The following is a 20093-nucleotide window of genomic DNA, read 5'->3' on the forward strand; positions in this document are numbered from 1 at the left end:
TGCTGTTTGGGTTAGGACGACAAGAAGAATCAAACAGCCACTGCAGCAGAAGAATTAACTGTGCACCAGCAAGAAAGAAGATTAGTCCAGCACACTCCCTCGCCTTTCTCCCTGTATATGGACTTGTTTCTAGAGACTTCTCTTTTGTTCCCCCTTGAGTTGTATATCATCGGTTCACTTGAATTTGTACCCTCCCTTATTATGTTATTATTGGTCTGTATCCCTGTCCCTCTTCCCTCTGACTGTCCCAGTTGGTTCTGTGAGCCAAACCACTCCCCATTTCCCTCCTCATATAAGTCTGTACAACTGGTTGTTCGGGGCAGCTTGCAGCCTCCAGACATCCAGACCCCTTGCCTGTCCCCTTCTCTCCGACCTGCTTTGCCTTCCCCGGACCCTCACCTGTGAACCTAAATAAATCAGTGAACCCAAATGCCTGCTGTGCATTCTTCTGCTGCCTGTGCTCCTCTGCCTCTTGCCCCCTTCCACCAGGCTGCTTGGCATCAACAACAATTAAGAACTTCAGCTGTCCTCTGAATTTCCCCAGGAAAAACCAAAAACAAAGGCAAAGCTACTGGGACTGCACCTCAGTTTAGGAGAGGTGAGAGTGATGCCCTTAAAACCCCGAGTGATCAGCACCTTGCAAACACCAAAACCAAAGCATTCGGAATGGCAAGTTTACTCCCATGTAAAAGTTTCAGTGGTTAGGCCACAAATCACAGCAGAAATTTCTCCTGCCGAGTTGTGAGTGGCACAATGCCCACGTGCCCTCGCCCCGGAGGCTTACCAGGGACTTTTGCAATGGAAAAGGTCTGAGGATCCAAAAGGTGTTTGGTTTAGCTCAGCAGGGAGGGAAAGCAAGGTTACGTCTGTGGTTCACCACAAGCCTCCTCTCCCAAAATAGCCATCCCTGACAGTGCTGTGAGCAGTAAAATTCCACAGGACCTGAGCGGAGCTTCCCCAGGCTCTGCACACTCTCCACAGCCCCATCCCTGAGCAAACTTAGCACCACAAGTCCCCTGTCCATCCCCACACACTCAGAGGGTGGCAAAGCCTGGCTAAGAAGCCCATTTTCCCCCAAATACAGCCCATGTGAGATCCTGACAGTCACTCTCCTCCCTTCCCTCAGCTCTCTGCCTCCAGCAGCTCAGGAGCACAACCTGTGGAGGTGCAGCCACCTCCCCTTGGCTAATGGGGCAAACGTCTGGGTGGCAATTGGGTGGTGTTTGGTGGGGGAAGGTTTGCTGAAGAGGGCAGAGTTGGGGCAAACAGCTGCTGCCCCTCACATGGGATGCTGGAACAGATGTCCCCTTTGAGCACAGCCTTAAACCTAACGCTGCTCTTGACAAACCCCTTGCTTCTCGTTTGCTTTTGTAGATGAAAGTTAGTCTAGGAGAGTTGCAAGCAGGGGCTAGACCCTTAGAAAGCAAAACTAACCACATTTAAGAAAATTCTGCATGCCTGCAGCTCTGCTACTCCTCACCACTTGAAAGGTACCAGGTTTCTCTCTCATCCCACAATAAACTTTCACAACTTTTTTGCCTAACCCTGGCTTTTGCTCCACAAACACTAATTTTCCTCTAGTGGATTAACATAATTGAATTAAACTTGGGCCAATTATTCCAGCAGTTTCCCTGCAAAGCTTAAAGTTTTCTCCTTCTGAAAAAGGGCTTATATGCCTAAAAGGCAGCCTGGTTTTTTCCACATCTATCATTTGGCCTAATAAAAGATATTACCTCTCCCCACAACCTGTACCTCTCTCTTGAGCACACTTGAAAGCAGAAAAATGTTTACCCAGCAAAGAAATGTAACTGGCAAGTTATTTCCCCTGACTGACTCTGATACCTTTGAAGGTTATTTGAGGGATCATAAAGAACTCGTTCTCCCTCCCAGCCCAGCAACTTCCAATGCTCAAAGCCTCAGCCCAGAGCCTGTGAACTCCTAACCTGTTGCTGCAGCAACAGCTGCCACATCCCAGATGTGCTGCAGGTCCAGTCCCACATTCCCCAGGTGCCCAAAGCACCCTAAATTTGAGCCCTGGGTACAATGAGTGCAGTGCCAGCAAAGGGAGAAGGAGACACAGGCACCTTTAAATTCAGACACCTCTCAAAAATAGCAAAACCTGAGCTAGAATGCCTGATGTGTCTTATTATAATGTAAAGTGCTGCAATTCAACGTGAATTAATTTTTCCTTAATAGCTCTCAGCACACAAAGAGAAAGTTAAGAGCAATAAGGAAGTGAAGAACAAAAGCACTGCCTTGGACTGAGGAATGAGGAAAACACAAGACATCAACACCTCCATCCATGGGATTTGGGTCTGTTCTGCCCCCACCAGCTCTAGCAGCTCTGTCTGTTTCAACAGGCCCCCAGAAACCAATTAATTGAGTTAAATGACCATGCCATGGCTGTTCAAACAAGCCTTCAGCAAGCTGCTGTGCCTTCTGCCAGCCCAGCCTGCAATCATACACACTCTGGCAAGTCAATACTATAAACAATATCATTCTCCCATCTCCCACACCTCAGATGACCTTTCTGCTGAAGCAAAAGTCACACTTGCTCCAGCAAAGCACTAAAGACCTAAACCTGAGTTGTATGAATGCCCACTGAGCAGAACAGATCAGCCTTCCTGGAGGATTTATCATCAGAAACACACACACCTTTTCATAACCACAGTCAGGAATACTTAAATCACTTTTAAAACAAAAAGAATAAAAGTTAAGTAACAAACAAGCTGGTGCTTTTTGTACCAACTTCTGCCATTCTTTTAGTATTATTTTTACTGTGATGTCATGTTTAAACACAATTTTTAATACCAATTGACCATCCTTTTTCCACTGTGTAGCACTGGAGATATGGACATCTTTAAAAGTGTCATAAGCACTTGTTTGATGAAATTATAAAAAGTTTTTAAGAGGCTGCAAATGAAAGTGGACTGAAGTGAGATGAAGGAATAAAAATACTCAATGCTGGGGACTTAGGCACATGCAGGGATGTTGTTGTGGACCTGCAACAGCCCTGGGATACCACAGCTGGACAGGGTTGGTGCAAACACTGCATGACACAGAGACGCCAGAAGTCCCCACTTCCCGTCCTGTGGTCTCCAGGCAAGGTCACACAACTTCCCTAGAACACGTCTAGGACTGAACAGTCCTGTGCTGAACTCTGAGACACTGAGCAGACTATAAATAAGATCCTGGAAAAAAAAGAGACAGACCTTGAAGAGACTGTCAGAGATCACCTCATCCAACACATCTCTGCTGTCTTTTAGAAGGAAATCAATTGCATGACTGCAAATTCCCTGCACTTCTCTTCAAAATGCTCCCTCATCCCACTCCGTGGAATAAACAAACACATATAAAATGAAGAGGGAGAGAAGTGAAACTAGTAAACCCTCAAAATTTAGCTCAAATTTCTGGGCTTCAGCAAAGCCATTGCAGCAATTCTTTAACAGGTACCACTCAGTAGCACTGATGGAAACACACCACACTTCACCCATCTCATCCTGACAGCCCTTTCCTTCTTAAAAAACCCCACACTGCATTGACAAAGGAGTGGCTTTTGCCTTCAAAGTGAAAATGTTTCTAAAAAGTTTTGGGGTTAGTCACCAGGGATTTTAAACTGAAATTTGTCATTCTTTATATTGAAGAAGCAGATCTGGACTTTCTCTTCCCTTCCCTTTTTTTTTTTCTTTTTTTAACCTAGCTTTAAATTAGTTCTCTACGAATCTCACAAAATCTCTCTTCTAGGTAACAGAGAAAGAGGAAAAAAGAACAGACACATAGAGCCAGGATGGGGTAAAAATACCACTCTTCTCCTTTCTCCACAGGGGAGAATAAAGAGTTAAGGTGTGGCAGTGGCTTCACACACTTTTAATTTTTAAATTCAAACCACTACCAAACTCTGAATCATGTTTCTACAAGGCTTTTTATGAGAGTAGGTAGTGACAGGACAAGGGGGGATGGCTTCAAACTGCCAGAGGGTAGGTTTCCATTAGATATTGGGAAGAAATTCTTCCCTCTGAGGGTGGGGAGGCCCTGGCACAGAGAAGCTGTGGCTGCCCCTGGATCCCTGGCAGTGTCCAAGGCCAGGCTGGACAGGGCTTGGAGCAGCCTGGGATAGTGGAAGGTGTCCCTGCCACTGGAATGATGTAGCCTTTAAGGTCCCTTCCAACCCAAACTATTCTATGATTCTGTAGTTCTACACATCTGCAAGAACAATCCCTATATTTACTGCTATTTTCCCACACACCTCCTTTTTTATTTCTTTTTCAAAGCATCATTTCAGCAGTCCCTGAAAAGTTTTGGGTGAACTTGAGTAAATGCTGCAAACCAGGACTCCTGGTTTGAGTTGCATTGAGTAAATGCTCAGCTTCAACCAGGACTCCTCCAAGATCTCCTCTCTTGGGTCACCAGGTCAGGAAGCCATTTAAGCACTTCCAAGTGGTCCCAATTTCTGAAATAATGAATTTTTTTAGGAGAAAAGTACTTATCTATAGAGATAAGATCAAAATCATTATGTACCTCTAGAACTGTAAATAATTCCCACTTTAAAAAGGTTTCCCTCAGCACCACAGAGCACCTGATACACAACTATTCCAGCAGAAGAAGGAGAAGGTGAAGTAATCCAGATCACCAATTAGAAAAGCAATATACTCAAACTCTGTTTGAAACAGAAAACTCCTTGGGAGAATATCTACATGGAATGAAGATGCTCTGCAAAGAAATACAAGGCACACTTGGGAAGAGACTCCTCCACCTAGAACATGACCCACCAGATCACATTCAGAATAAGGAAATCTGTCCAATTTTGGCACCACTAAAATGCAACAAATAAATTAGAAAGCAATGTAATATTCAGTCAGAGCATCTTGGCAATGTCTCCTGCTCTGTCACCATTCTTGTTAGTCTCAACCAAAATTACCAGGCTGCAGAAAATTAATTGCTCCAGGGGAATCCAGTTCTTACCCATCTTTCCATCTACATCAGGCCTCCATTCCACTGGTCCCAGACACTTGTGCCTTATCCTCCTCTCTCAAGCATCCACCCTGTAACAAACACACACAGGTTACACATTAATTTTGACATGACAGCAGGGTCACTGTACAGGATAACTTTTCACAAAGCCTCTCCCCACCATCACCTGGGCTGGAGGGAGGAAGAGAACCTTTATTTGGGAATGGAGACTAGGAGTCTGCCCTCGTCTACACACCCCAAAGGTAACACACCACAAATCTGGTATCTTCACAGTTTCAAAACCTTGGAGTAAACAACCTGTACTTCCTTTCCTTAGCAGCAGAACGTTTTAATTACATTATATTTTTTATGTGTCCTTACATGATTAATGTAACCCTATAGCAAAACCATCTTTAACACTTTACATTCCTCAGCATCCCTGTGGGATAACACTCACTCAGAGAACAGACTGGCAGCAGATCATGGAAACGCAGTCCCAGAGGCAGCCTGAATCAAAGCAGAAACCTAAATTTAGGCCTTCCAAACAGCAGCCAAGGCTCCTCAAGGCTGGACCAGCTTTCCTCTGATTGCCTGGGAACAAAGCTGAGTGCAGGCAGCTCTCAGCAGCAGTGACTGCCCTGCAAATCCCTCATGGAAAGCATGGCCCTTGGAGCCCTTCCAGAGTTTCTGCCTTTAATCTGCCCCCAACACCAGCACAGAAGTGGGTTCAGTGACCTGCCATCCTGCATTTAACCAAAATTCTGCACCCAGGGAGGCTTGGGGGGGGTTTGGCCACCAAGAAACTAAAGCAGACCTGAGCCTGCTGGAGCCAGCCCTGCTCACTAATGGAATCCTCATTTCAGACTGAACAAAGGCAAAACCCACCTAAAGATGGACACCTTTTAAAGAGCATTGTGATAGAAGACAACATCAAATTCCACTTTAGCTGCCTGATAAGCCCTCAGATTTCTTGGCCATAAACCTGTGTGATAGCACAAGAAAAGGGAGACAAGAACTTGACCAGACTTGCACAGAGTAAGACATTTTCTGTCCTGGCATGTTACATAGGATGCATAGGTCAGAAATGGTAGGGAAAAGCACTTTGAAATCCTTGTGGCTTGAGCAAATCAACTCAAACACAGCAACAAATCTCAAGTGAACCAGCAATGGTCCCAAGCACAGATTAAAATTATTTTCTGCAGCCCTGGTGCCTCGGTGCTGGCGAGCAGAGGGATATTTATCCAACCTATTTTGAGAGAAACGAGCAGGAAGGGAAGGCGATAAGAGAGCAGCAGAGGCAGAGATGTTCATGTACCCCTGAGAGTGTTGTTCCTTCTGCTGCTGCAGCTTCTCCCAGGGCAGCACCACTCAGCCTGAGAGCCCAGGGCCACCAGGGACTCTGCTCTGTCCTTGCCTCACGAAGGAGGAGGCAATGAAGTAAATAAAAAGCTTGAAAGGTTAAAAATCCTACCTTGAGAAGGAATTGGTCAGTCTATGCAATGCTGAATCAAGAGGGAGCAGAAAACCAGCAGAAAGCAGGGTGAAAATTCCATCTCATTATAACAAGAGCAGGAAACGGCCCAAATCTTCACTTTTGCTTTCAAAACTGATGTGACACTTCCAGGAATTAAGCTGCGTGTATAGTTTGCACCCAGTGCCACGGGCAGATAGCCTGGATTAACTGTAAATTCCTGGGATAGCCTAGGTTAACTCTCCTAGCAGTGTCACAGATTTTTCTGATGGCTTCCCGGAGACCTTCCAGACCTTTCCAATCCATATCTAGTCACAAAAACATGCACCTACAGGAACTGTGCAAACGAGCCCTGGAAAAAAAGCAGGTGACCTTTCCACCAGCAGAGCCCTCCCTCCCCTGTGCTGCTCTCCATCACCTCTGCCACAGCAAACCCCTGAGACCCTCCTGCCCAGCCCTGGTGAGCAAACCAGCCCCTGCACACAGGGCAGGAAATCTCCATGGATACACGAGAGAAAATAAGGTTTTCTGTTGTAGCAGATCTCTTCAATCCTGAGGACAGCCAGCCTTCAAACTGGACTGCAAACACTGGCGATTTCCGTGGCTTCCCAAAAATACATACCAGCAGCTTCCTGTTACAGAAGGACAAATTCCTGTTTCTAGTACAAATTCTGCCCTATTATTATGTCCCTCGAAAAACAGGGAGGGGGGGAAGGGGGAAAATAAGAGGGCAGAAAAGGGGAAAATCCTTTTCCTACAGATGCAGTTCCATGCAGCTTCTCCTCCCAATAAGCTCCCTGATCAGAGCCTTCAAGTGCTGGCAGTTTGTGACACAAAACAGTTTTTCTTTTTTCTTCCTATAGTCCTGGCTGGGAAGGGATTAAGCAAGACTGAGCTCAAGGGAGACAAGAGTTCAGCTATGACATGTCTGCACATCCATGATTCCTGCCTCTGTGGATCTAAGCTGCACCAAGCAAAGCAGGAGAGGAGATGATGGAGAAATGTGATTTTTCCCTGGATTTAAGGGAAGACAAAAAAGACTGTCTAGGAGACTTACTGGGAGAAATTATGTAGAATGAGGGTTAGGAAAGCAGGGAGAGTGCAGTCCAGATGGAGAGCTGGAGTCACCTGCTATTGATATATGGGATTTACAGTATCACCTACCCCAAAAAAGAGTTGTTATCCCACAGAGGCTCAGCATCCATCATAAAACACAGACTTCAAGCCAGGATGTCTTGCCACTACTGCAGCACAAGCAAGTGGCATCTCCCTCTGCAGTTTATCATCCCCAGGCTTCCAGGGAAAGCAGCACCTACTTATTCCTGCCTGAGCACCACTTAACACTTTGGGTTTAAGGTGTAGGGACACACCATTGTAAAAAAAAAAAAAAAAAAAAAATTAAAAAAATAATAGTAAGTCACAGTTGCCCCTGAAATAGGGATCGGCTGGAAAGCTACCCAAACTAGCACTGCTAAAATTGGGACTTTCCTTGTTTTTTCAAGCAGCAGGGAACATGTTGGGCTCAGAGAGTTTAACAAGCAAGAGTCAAGCGGAAAAAATCTCTCCTTTTTAAGAGTTGACCACATTAACTTTCAGCAAGTTTCCGGGAGTCCTGCCAGAGCTCTGGAGTTCTGTATACTACGGAACTGTTAAAAATATTATTGTAAATGTTATTTTCAAAAAGCTTCAGAGGCCAGAGCTAGGGTAGTGTTAAAAACAACAGCAGAGCAAATGAGATTGTTTTAATGGTGAGAACACAAATGTATGTGTGCTGATAGCTCAGGCAGCCTGCAGGCTTGGCAAAGAGGGATTCAAAGGCAGAGTGGTTGGAATATTACAGGTTTTCTCTGATCATCCCAACCTCATCCTTACAGTTTTCTCTACACAATACAGAACATTTGACCTGCTGTACTCAGAACTGTCCTGGAAATTGGATCCACATTTTGGGATACACAAAAGAACAGCTAAATTTTGATGCCACTTAGACACACAAGAGCCTGCTCTCATGGCATCTTCCACCCAGGTTATCCAAAGGATGAGCCATGCAAGGGAAGTAAAAAAAAAAAAAAAAAAAAAATTTAAGACACTGCATTTATGTAGATGTGGCACCTGGGGACATGGTTTAGTCATGGATTTGTCAGTTCTGGGTTGATGGTTGGACTCTGTGATGTAGAAGTTCTTTCCCAGCCTAAATGATTTTGTGACTCCATGCTCATGAACACGCAGCTGGGATGGAATTTTTGCAGACATGTGTGTTACCAGGCCAGGTTTGCAGGTGCATCTCCCCAGAGAGCTCAAGGGACAAACTTCATGAGCCAAGATGAGGAGGAAAAAGCCTTCCCTGATCAGGCTGCTAAGCAAGAAGTGACATGCACAGACCAGAACAGCTCATGGAAAGAGCCAGCCAGTGCCCTGGGAACTACAGCCCCTAAAACCCCACAAGCCATTCTGTATCAACACCCATCAGCTGAGGCTCCTTTGCCCCAGTTTTGGGCACAACACCCCAAAACTGCTTAAGAAGGGATTTGTTCTTCAAAGCCACCGTGCACAGTGGAGGATTCCTTCAGGCAGTAACCCAGCCAGGGCAGCTGTACTTGTCAGCTGCTTCTAGAGAAAACTCTCCTGAGCCTTCCTGTTCGTTCTAGCACAATGTGTACATGGAATAAGAGCTTCAGAACCTGCCTGAGTCCTGCTGTTAACTTCCATTACAGCCCTTTAAAGAAGCCATTGAGATCTCAAAACAAATCCTCTTCTCAGAAATTACTTTACAAACAAAATGTTCCAGACAGCACGCTCTAGTAAGTTATCATAGAGTGGTTTGGGTAGAAAAGGATCTTAAAGATCTTCTAGTTCAAATCCCCTGCCATGGGCAGGGACACCTTCCACTATCCCAGGTTCCTCCAAGCCCCATCCAACCTGGCCTGGAACACTTTCAGAAATGGGGCATCCACAGCTTCTTTGGGCAGCCAGAGCCAGAGTTAATCTACTTTACATATAACAGACAAGTCAAGCAAAGCCAATGTCCAGAGAACACACACGTTCCCCACCTGTTTGGGCTTTTATTTCTATCAGGATCTGCACAGCACAGAACTGTGTCTCTACTGAACTCACATGTTTTACAGAGGAACCACCTCCTCCAGCAACTGGTGGAGATGAACCAATTTGCAGATACCCCAAAGCCCTGCTCTGTCCCATCTCACACTGTGCCTAAACACAAGTTTTCAAATCAGGCACTGAAGGATCCTCATCTCCTTCAACCCTGAACATTCATCTCTGCAGATGAAGCTGAGCCAGGATTATTTACACACACAGCCCTGCCTGTGAGGATGAGGATCTGCAGCTAGGGGAGAGCACTGTCCTGCATCATTTTCCGTTTTACAAGGCGAAATCCTGTCCTCAGATGGTTCTCCATGTGCTTATGAATCAGAGGGAAAACCTGATGCCAGCTGCACCTACAGAAACCCTGATTCCAATGAACATTCCCTCTAAGTGAACACAGCAAAGGGAAGGTATTTCTGCATATAAATAAAAGCCAATGCAGAAGAATGTTGTAATTTCTTCCTCCTGCAGGTTTTCACAGCCTTATTTTTGTCTTTCTCCTCAAATGACCGAAGGCTTTGTGGGAGGGAAATTAAAACAAAACCATGTATCTGGAGAAGTGAAACTTCAGGCCTCTTTATTCCATATTTCTGGGAAAAACAGGAAGTAGAAGGACAGAAACCAAAAAGGAAGAATAGATAGTAAAACCTTCAGGTGCAATAAGCCATCAGAAAAGTGTTTGTCTCAGAGAAAAGTCTTTCCTGAGAAAAGCAACTGGGAGAAAAGCATCTGGTGTGAGAAATACAGAGTCTCCATGAACAGAGCTTTACACCAAAGAGCTGCAAATCCAACACTGTGCCACGGAGAACCTGGCCTGAGAGCTGGAATCTGCACCAGGGACTGGGATGCCCAGCTCTCCACGAGGATAATGGCAGGCAGAAACTAACCCTGTCCCTCTAGCTTCAACCTCTAAAAGCATCAAATGCATAACCAACTTTATGGCTGATCCAACAAGCTCCAACAGGGGTTTTAACACTAAGTGACCAAGCTCTGGACTGGGAAGGAGGGAGATCCCTCCCACACCCTTGGCAGGACACTGAGGCAGGATCAGGGCTTTGAAGCCACTGTGCCACCTTCCACACTCACCCCACCTTGTCCCTGTCCCGTTTCTCTCCCTTGCACCCTGACAGCACAGAGGATAACACACCTGCATCTCCCGGGAGCCATCCCTCCAGCCTTTGTAATCCAGCATTTCCCCTCAGCCTGCCACGATCAATAGTCCCTACAGCCATCCCCCTGCACAGCTTCCACTTTAACAAGCCACAGCCTCAGCCCTGCAGCCTGGCAGGGCTGCATTGATCCCATCCAGACTTTCCCATCGACTGCGAAGCCGAGGGCTCAGCACTAATTGACCACTCTCTGCTCTCTCAGCAGCCACCTGCTTGTTTTGCTCCTTCCTCGTGGGCAAGAAGCACAATCTCCACAGCACACGGAGGGCCCAGGACCCCAAGAGCCACCACAAAATTTGGCAGACCCTTTCCTTGCTCATGCCAGACCCTTTCCTTGCTCATGCCACTTCTGCCACCCAACTCTGGATTGAGATGAGACCAGAGGGAGGAAGCAGAGGTCAGTGAGTGCTTAGTGAGAAGCAAAGATTCCAAGCCAGCTGTGCTGTTGGGCAGAAGGACCATGTTCCTGCACTGTGCTGTCCCCATGAGCTGCTGGCTCCTGCCTGCCCTCAGTGGGGTGGTGATGGGGTTATGAAACAAGCATGTGGGGCAGCTTGCTCAGAGGCTTTGTTGTCCCTGTCCTCTGGACTTGCAGCGTCACAAGAACTCAAGTGCACTTGCCCTCATGGTGAAAAATGAGAAATCAACAGCACAGGAAGCAGGCTGTGAGCACAAAGCCACACTCACAAAGTCACTCTCACAGCCTCACAGGCTGCAAAGCACACACACTGCCCAAAGCTCAGAGCACTCAGGGCCTCCCAGGTCTGCCCTGCCTCTCCTGCCAGCCCTTCCCCACCCGATTTCCACAAAGCTGTGGTTCTGCAGAGCCTGAGCACGGCCTGTTGCTTGCCCCAGTGCAGCTTCTTCTCGAGAAGAGTTGCCCAAGCTGTGCCATCACCCCACAGTGCCCTTCTGCTCCCCCAGTGCAAGGCAGCAGCTTCCTTACATCTGCTTCATTCCCCAAGCCCAGTGGAGGGAAGGAAAGATGATGACACTGAGGAAAAGGCATATCTTGCCTCTAAACCCAGCTCAGGGCATTGCAGAACTTAAGACTGAGAGCATGACAGCTCACCAAGGTCAAGAGCAGTCTGCAAGGGAGGCAGCAGGATGAGTAATTTCCTCTCCTACGATGTCCAGCCTGGTGCAGAGCAATGGAAAGTCACTGTGGGCATTTTGTCCAGCTCAGAGAAAGTCTGACCTGAAGATTTTCAGAAAAGAGAAGCCCATCACCCTTGAGAGACCATGAACCAGCCCTGCACCATCAAGGCAGCCATACAACACCTCTGAACTGGCAGAGCAACTGCTCAGCTGCTCTGAAATCAGGTCACTTATTAGGCACAGTGGGGAAGCAGTCAACTACTTTTAGAAGAAAGCTCTGGAGAAACACAGTTCAGCTCAATATTGATTCCCACGGCTCCGTTACAGACAGACAGGATTAATTTCCAGGATGGAAAGAAACATATGCCTGCATATCAAAACAAAATACAGAAGCCTTTCCAGTCCTCCGGCTGCATTTCAATGGAAACCAGAAGGCTGTCATGATAAAAAGATCTCAGTTTTCTAATTAATCCTCCCTGCTGAGAGTTTAATGCTGCTAATTGATGAGGAGAGGTGGTGTCCAGACAGCGCTTGCAATTTCTTTTTACATCTTTAGGCCAAATTCTCTCTAAATTAAATAATAATAAGGCAGATTTGCTCCCTGCATGCACTGTGCCCTGCTCCAGCTCCCTCCTCCCTAGAAGATGTCTGGTGGAGGGAAGGGAGGCAAAGCCCTCAGAGCTCTTTACAAGTGCTGGAAGTTTTCCTGGAAAACGTCATCTGTGATACTGTCACTTCCACAGAACATGCCAAGAGAAAGACCAGCAGTGCCAGGGACACTGCCTGTACCAAGAAACACCCTCCATGGATCTGGGAGAGAGCTCCCAGTTCAACAGAGCCAAGAGATGTCCCACAACTCTTCCAGAAAACCACACAGAATGTACTGTGGTGTCAGGAAATGGATTATCAGGCCCTGCAGAACAGCCCCAGGAGCCCAACAAAGTGCCACCACCAGCAGAAAGATGTCACTGGTGCAGAGGAGGCTTGGCTGCTCACCTGCACCACAGAATGGCTCTCATCCTTAACCCTAAATATTGATCTCCCACTGGTGTTGAGCAGGAGACACCTCTGGAGCAGTGAAGTGATCCTAAATGCAAAAGCCAACACAGCCTCCGGAGAAGGCAGTTCAGTACATGCCTGGGGATAGAAAATTTCTGCTCCCATTGCCTACCTGTTCTGAGCACATGTTCTAGTTCTTCCCTGAGTTAGTGAAGGACACAATTCATCCCTTTATACTCAACACTCAGTGATTTCAACCCAAGCACTCTGAGCTGCAGCTGGGGAATGCAAAGCAAAAACCAATCCGAGTGCATGAGGCTGTGCTGTGGTTACTAAGCACTAATAAACCAAGCAATGTTGATGGTCCCCAAGCTCTGGCCTGACACTCCAGCACTGCTCTGTTTGTCATGGCAATAGCATTTCCACCTGCACCTCTCTGACATCTCCTCTGGGAGCCTTTGCACACCACCGTCATCGATCATGGCCAGCAGAGCCCAAGCCAGCTGTGCACAGGTCCAGCTGGCTGACCTCTCCTTTCCAAAAGGCTTCTATTTTTTTCCCCCCCGCTATTATTATTAGTTTTCAAGCCACCTACTCCATCATAAATATAAAGTAAAATTAGCTTATTCCTAGAATGCTAAAAAAAGACAAGCCCGTGCCTGCACAAACCGACAGCAAGTCAACGGGAAGGCTCCAAACACTCCAAGAATTTAGCATCAGAGATTTTGGCCCTTTTGCTACAAAATCCTATTGCTGAGAGCAACTGGTGCACGTGCAGGTCGAGTCACATGCACACAGAAATCCCTCACCTGCACAGGGTGCCTGCTGCTCCTCCACAGTGCCCTGAGCAAACCACTCCTGTCTGCCCAGCAGCCTATTAATAAATACACACCAGGGAGAAAAGCTGCTCGCCAGCAGGGAGGCGGACGAGATGATCTAATAGGACCTTTTCCATCTCTTAACTTTTCTGCTTAGTCACAGGATAAATATCTCCCACGTTGTGGAGGAACACGCTGGCTTTGCTTGCCTGCCTGTGGTGGGAGAGTGTTGCCCTCTGAAGACGTTTTGTTTTCCAGATGTTCACAGAATCACGGAACAGCTGGGGTGGGAAGGGAGCTCTGGAGATCTCCCAGGCCAACCCCTCTGCTAAAGGAGGCTCACCTAGAGCAGGTTGCACAGGATCACGTCCAGGCAGGTTTTGAATAACTCCAGAGACAGCTAACAAAGCTTACCCAAGGAAAGTTAAGCAACAGAGGACTTGCATTAGGCTGGTTTTTGGCTTCAGTGAGCTCTGAGGCACCCTAGCAAGTCCCTCAATTCCTGTCCCACAGCCACAGGCAGCGCAGAAACCTCATTCTTCTACTATCAGTGCTTGTGCTTCTCTGAGCACTCAAGCTTCTCCCTGTCCAAGGTGGAAAGGCACTTCATTTACTTTTGCAGAAAGTAGGTTGGCAAGACAACAGACAGCAAACATCCGGGTCAAGCCTGTGACAGACTCAGAAAAAAGCTAAAAAAAACCCCAACCACCAACCACCCCTGTTGGGGAATGCAAGGAACCACAGGTTTGGGGAGAAGAGGCTCCAGTGCAGCTTAAAGGTTTGGGTTTAGATGGCAATTTGCCCTGGCATTGATTCCTGCCACAACAGCAGCAAGGCTCTCTCTTGGTTTTAAAATGCCCAAAGAGCACAAGGCTTCCACAAGAGACCATCTTCACACACAACCCAAAAAGCACCTAAGAGCCTCAAGACCACAAATCTGCAAATCTCACCATGCAAAGAGAAAAATATTTTGCCATATAAGTCATAAAAAAGACCCCACAACATTAAAAAAAACCCCAAAAGCTACACAATCTAAATTTCTCATGCAACAAGATGGACACCAAGAGATGGGGAAGCATCTCTGGAAAGGGAGCTGAGAGTAGAAGGTTTTACTTCATTTTCTAGTTCAATTGCTGGACAATGGGCTAACCCTGAGCACTGCCAAGTCTCACAGGATTCTGTGCTTTTCGTAAGAATCTGGTTCCCGGAATCACATGATTACATCAGAATCCACACTTCCCTTTTTTTTTTTTTCTTTTGTTATAAAGAAGCATTTGCAATGTCAAAAGCTGAAGTAGTGTAAGTCATGTCTGAAATGCTCAAACAGGAAGGAATAGAAACATCTACCTTAAAAGAAATGAATCACTACTTTTTGGAGGGAAGAATGTGATCCAGGATTCCTTTTCCCAAATACAATACACTGGAAGCCTTTAACTGGACAGGGAATGACTTAATTTCAGGGAGAGCTGGGCTCCTTCAACATCTCCATCAGTAACTTACAGATGGAAAAATCCAGTTTTCATAGCAACACCTGCCTAGAAACTAGGCAGCCCCTTTGGGGTACCCTGATACTGGCTTTCCTAGCCAAAAGAACATTATGCACTGGGGGACGATATCAAGGCACAGCAGTTAAAAAAAAAAAAATACAACAGAAAAGCATTCCAAATTTTGCTTCCACTTCTTTTATCCAGCTTCAAGCAGGGTAAAGCCATGGAATTCAGCTATGCCAGCTCATCTGCTGGCATTCCCTGCTCACCAAAACAAGCAGATTTACCGCTGCTGTATCCTGCCTAGCAGAAATAACTTATGGTAAAAATTAGTCAACAAATAAGGACTTGGCCTTCTGAAAAAGCCTGTGTTGGATCTCACAGAGCTCATCCCGTGCTGCTGCTGAGCCTGGGGCAGTGTCACCATGGCACTACAGGCACCTGGGCTGCAGCTGCCCACCACTTCAGAAAAACAAACCCTGGCCACATGTTCAGATACTCACAAGATCCACAAAGAGCAGAAGACTTCAGGTCCCATTTATTTCCCATTTTTGCATGGAACAAAACTATTAAGATCTAGAAGACTTGGATCTGTGGCGTGCTAGGCTATGCATTGAATATATGATACCCATGGAAAAAGAGGGTAAGGAATATACTTCTGGTTACATCAGTGGTCTTTACCCATCCTGTCCAAAGTAACTAACAAAGGTGCAGAGAAATTCAGAGGAGGAGGAGAACATGAAGAGCCTGAGCAGCTGTGGTGCTCAGCAGCTCCTGGCACAGGGTGCTTGCACAGGCAATGTAGCATCCATCACCCTCACTGGAGCCCAACCATGCCATTCCTCGAGCTCCAAGGGTTTGCTTTTCATCAGCTTTTCATCAGAGAGAGCAGCAAGTCAGCTCCTCCTGCTCGCAGGGGGCAGAGAAAGGAAACCTCGCAGCTCGCTGGCAAACGCTGCTGGGTTTCTGCATTATCTCATCTCCGAGATTACAAGGAAGTGAGCACAAACCTGTTCAGTCACATTGTTCCCGCTCACCCCTGGCCAAGGGCCGGGCCATTGAGCTGCTGCTGTGTTCCTGCTGTTCCCAGCACAGATCTGTGGCTCCTCGGGCAGCTCCAACCCATCCCTCAGCACAGCAGGACATTTCTGCTTCTGCCTGCCCTGGCTGCAGAACTAACCCCAGCCCAGCACAGATCATGCACAGCATTAGAGGTCAATCCACAGCTGTCAAATTCCTGAACTCAGCTGCACAGTGTGGAACACACCAAACCCTTGCTGCTCCTACCCCTGCAAAGGATGGCACACCAAACCTACTGCCCCACAAATCTTACCCAAACAATTACCTTCTGCCTACCCAGGATTTCCCCTCCCTTCTCTCTGTGCACTCTCAGGTGCCTGCAAAGGGTGGCTGGACTTGGGAAAGATATCCCAGAGGTTGCTGCAAGCTGGCTGCAGAGGTGTCAGAACATCTGGGGACCTCCTGCCCTCTGAAGCTGCCACAGAGCTCTGCTTCTCCTCTGGTTAATGCTAATCCTGCTGCTCCTGGTTCTCAAGGATGTCAGTGCTGCTACCTTTGGACTGCACAGGAAGCAAGCAAAAAGTGAATCAAGGGTCTACAAATAAACAAATGAATATTTAAAACATAATAATCAGATTAACCTAGCACTAAAACACCTCTTGCTAAGACTCTGCTCTGCTGCATCACTGTAGAATCAAAGTCCCCTATTTAAGCAAACATGGTCAACAACAACAACAAAAAAAAAAAGATGAAATTAAAATTTTGTTTGCAGAATTTTCTCTGTACCTCCTTCTCCTTCCTTCCCCAGAAGGATTTGCTCTAAAAGGAAAATACCACTCATAATGTTTCTATCCTTTCTTATTTCAGAGGAGAAACACAGCACACAGCTCTGTAATATTATTAGCACCTTTCCCCTTTTTACACCAAACCACAGCTAAATGAGACATGCTACAAAAACCAGACACGGAAGTTACAAGTCCTTTTTTTCCACCCCTTTTTTCAAACGAAGTAAGTACTTTCTGAGTACTTACTACATCTGAGCTCTAAACTCCAGATCACACATACAAAGAAACGAGTTTGGAAATCCCCCTCCCCTCCCTCCACCCCCACTGCTATTTGCTAAGGAAACCAGATGCCCAAAGCCAGCCAAAAAATGATCTCAGCCATTCTTAAGAGAGCCTACAGCGCATTTTCATGAGTCATGGAAAGCAACAACTCGTTGCTTTGGTAATGCTAGGTAAGCAAGTGGTCATCCATCCCCAACCAGACTTGCAGCAGTAAGTCAAAGTGCAAGCTGAGTCTTGACAGATTACGTCAGAGACAGCCCCAAAATAGAGCCTCACAGGAGGTTTCATGGGAAATGCACCAAAGTGTGTCCCTTGAAGGTGTTTAGCACAGCATTCAGCAGCCAGGATCCCCCATGGTGCTGATCCAGGGGTGTCATCAGTGCTCCACACTGGAGCAGGCAGAGATGACTTCCACAGGCAGCAAATGGAGAGGGAAGTGACTGATGGAGGCAGGGATTAGCAAGGATCCTCTCTGAGTTCAGGAGACTCCTGCAAGGGCACCACTCCAAGGCCATGGGGACAGTCCTGAACGTGGCCATGGAATGGTGATGTTCTGTGGTGCAGCCTAGAGCCCTTCAACCATGCCTGCCCAAGGTTTTGGAAATCCAGTCCAACACAGCTCAGGGAGGTAGTAGGATCCCCATGCAGCAAGGGGAGATCCTGCCCAACATCTCCCATGTTCTTCCACAAACATTTTCCCCTTTCATCACCTCCTGGTGACTCCCCCAGCAAACACACAGCCACTGCTTCCCAGGAAGCTCCTGCAGGGGTGAGACACCAAACTGCACCTCTCTGCCAACACCTGGCATGAAAAGCAAATCAACTTCCCAAATGATGATGAACCAGGCATGGGAAGCCTTGCTCCATCTCATCCAAGCTCAGGTTGCCACACCACCTCCCTGGGACAGCCCCACTGGGCTCCTGAAAGGGAAGTTCTCCAGCACAGGATTTCCTGGACACAGACCAAGACTAGCACAATTTCATGCCCATCCAGAGATGAAGACAGTTACAATCTTCAGCACCTTTTGTGCTGAGTCCAAAAGCCAACTGTGAAAACACATCCTCACCCCTGACAGCTGACCAGGCTTGCATCAGATGTTTCTCACACCTGTGATGCTGGAGGTGAAGTTGCTGAAATTTTGGAGTGATCAAACAAACATTTTCTCTCTTTTTCTTGTATCATCAGCCAGGTCACACAGTGACATGCACTGTGCATGTTTTTAACATTACAGCATCTCAGGGAGAGCACTGGGGAGAGCCTCAGTAAGCTCCCCAAATCCAAACAAAAACAGGCAAGAACAGGCATGATTCCTCAAATCCTTCATTTCAGCCAAGCAAGGTGAAGCCAACTCAGTCTTCAGACAAAGACTATCATCAGGGCATGCAGAAAACAGCACAGCTGTCCTTTCCTCAGGGCCACCTGTGACTCAAGTCAGCATCCAGGAGCATCTCCCATTCCCTGGGTAGCACAGCCAAAAGCCACCATATCACAAGAGGAGTGAGCAGACCTCAGCCCAGCCCCCAGTGAAGCAGATCCAGCCAGCCAGCAAAGCCACCAGGAGCCATCCTAGCAGACACCTGAGGACAGCAGTGGGACAGAGCACCACTCTGCACTGTGTGGTTCCACATCCAGGGAGCCCTGATGGTTCCTCCCAGCCCCAACACCCAGCAGGCTGCAGCAGATGTCAGCTGGGCTTCCCTTGGCTGCCACTGCCAGCTCCTGGGGCTCAACAGGAGCCAAGGGCAGAGTTTTCCAGTGCAAAGACAAGAAATTAACCTGACAGGACTTGTGCCATCATGACTCTACCAAGGCACTGCAGCCAAGGCCACCATTCAGAAGGAGAGAGCACCGAAACGATGTCTCTCCCAAATATTTTCCCTCTGGCACAGCACAGCTCGGGAGCAGCTCAAATGCATCCTACAACAACATCCAGGGCTGGACCTTGACTCTTTCAATAAAAACCAATGATGCAATAAGCTAAGCACAGCTCAACACAGTCTGTTTATCTCTTTTACTTGCTACCAGCACCATCCAAAGAGAAATAACCGGAATATCTTGCATATTTCTCTAATGACTCTTGCTATTCTGTTAGCACCAGCACTGAGGGACTAAGACCAAGGAGCAGCAAATGCATTCCACTAGTTTATTAATCACTGGGTGCTGAGGTTTCCCAGAAGCCACTCTCCAAGGGGGAATCAGCAGAAGGATTGCAGTGGAGGGATCAGTGCTGTAGCTCTGTGCTGAAAGGCAAACAGAAGGCACCAAGGCTGCTGTGTGAACATTTTGCATCAGCAAGGAAAGCTTTCCAGGAGCTTGGCCCAATCTGGTATCTTTAATGAAGGATGCTTCATCAAACAAACTTTGCTCCACAGCTCCACACAACATCAGTGCACAGATCAGTCTCCACAGGAGGAAGCCCAAATCTCTGATTTCCAGGTACTGGATATTCATCACTTACACATTCCCAAAAACCTCTGCCCCACAGACCCACTGCACACACCTCCCTGCAGCCACATCCTCCCACAGCATAGTGACTTCAGAGTTATCACCCCTGTGTGGAGAACACTATCATCAGCCTTCATCAGCATCACCCAGCTATAGATAACAGTGTTCTCAGCTGCCCTCTGCGGTGACACTGCACTGACCCTGCAAAGAGAGACAGTTCACCCCAGGGCACTCCCCAGGCAGTGACAGAGAGGAAGCAGAGAGAGGCTGAAAGGAAGAGGGTATTTAAAGGAGAGTTCTCAGCATGCACTCTCACCTGCCCTGCTGCTCACCTTCACCACCTGTGGTAACAGACCTCACCCTCACACCTTCTCCCCAAGCCATTTAACCCAAACAAGCCTTCCTTATCAAACCACTGCCTCATGCAGGGGATGCCCCAACCCTCAAATCTGTTAACATGAGCTGGTGA

At 47.3% G+C, this 20093-nt stretch overlaps 1 protein-coding gene across 3 annotated transcripts in view; it reads right to left on the reverse strand.

The window, feature by feature from the left end:
• Positions 1-20093, reverse strand: part of LOC146440738 (mitogen-activated protein kinase kinase kinase 3-like) — a 77605-nt gene that overhangs the window by 52268 nt on the left and 5244 nt on the right. For all 3 annotated transcript variants that reach the window (XM_085050178.1, XM_085050177.1, XM_085050176.1), the window contains exon 2: positions 4963-5042. In XM_085050178.1, coding sequence (XP_084906304.1) covers positions 4963-4966 — 4 coding nt within the window. In that variant the 5' untranslated portion in view covers positions 4967-5042. The remainder of the gene's footprint in view (positions 1-4962; positions 5043-20093) is intronic.

The sequence above is a fragment of the Lichenostomus cassidix genome, chromosome 2, assembly GCF_008360975.1.
Source record: "Lichenostomus cassidix isolate B80296 chromosome 2, HeHo_3.0, whole genome shotgun sequence".
Classification (NCBI taxonomy): domain Eukaryota; kingdom Metazoa; phylum Chordata; class Aves; order Passeriformes; family Meliphagidae; genus Lichenostomus; species Lichenostomus cassidix.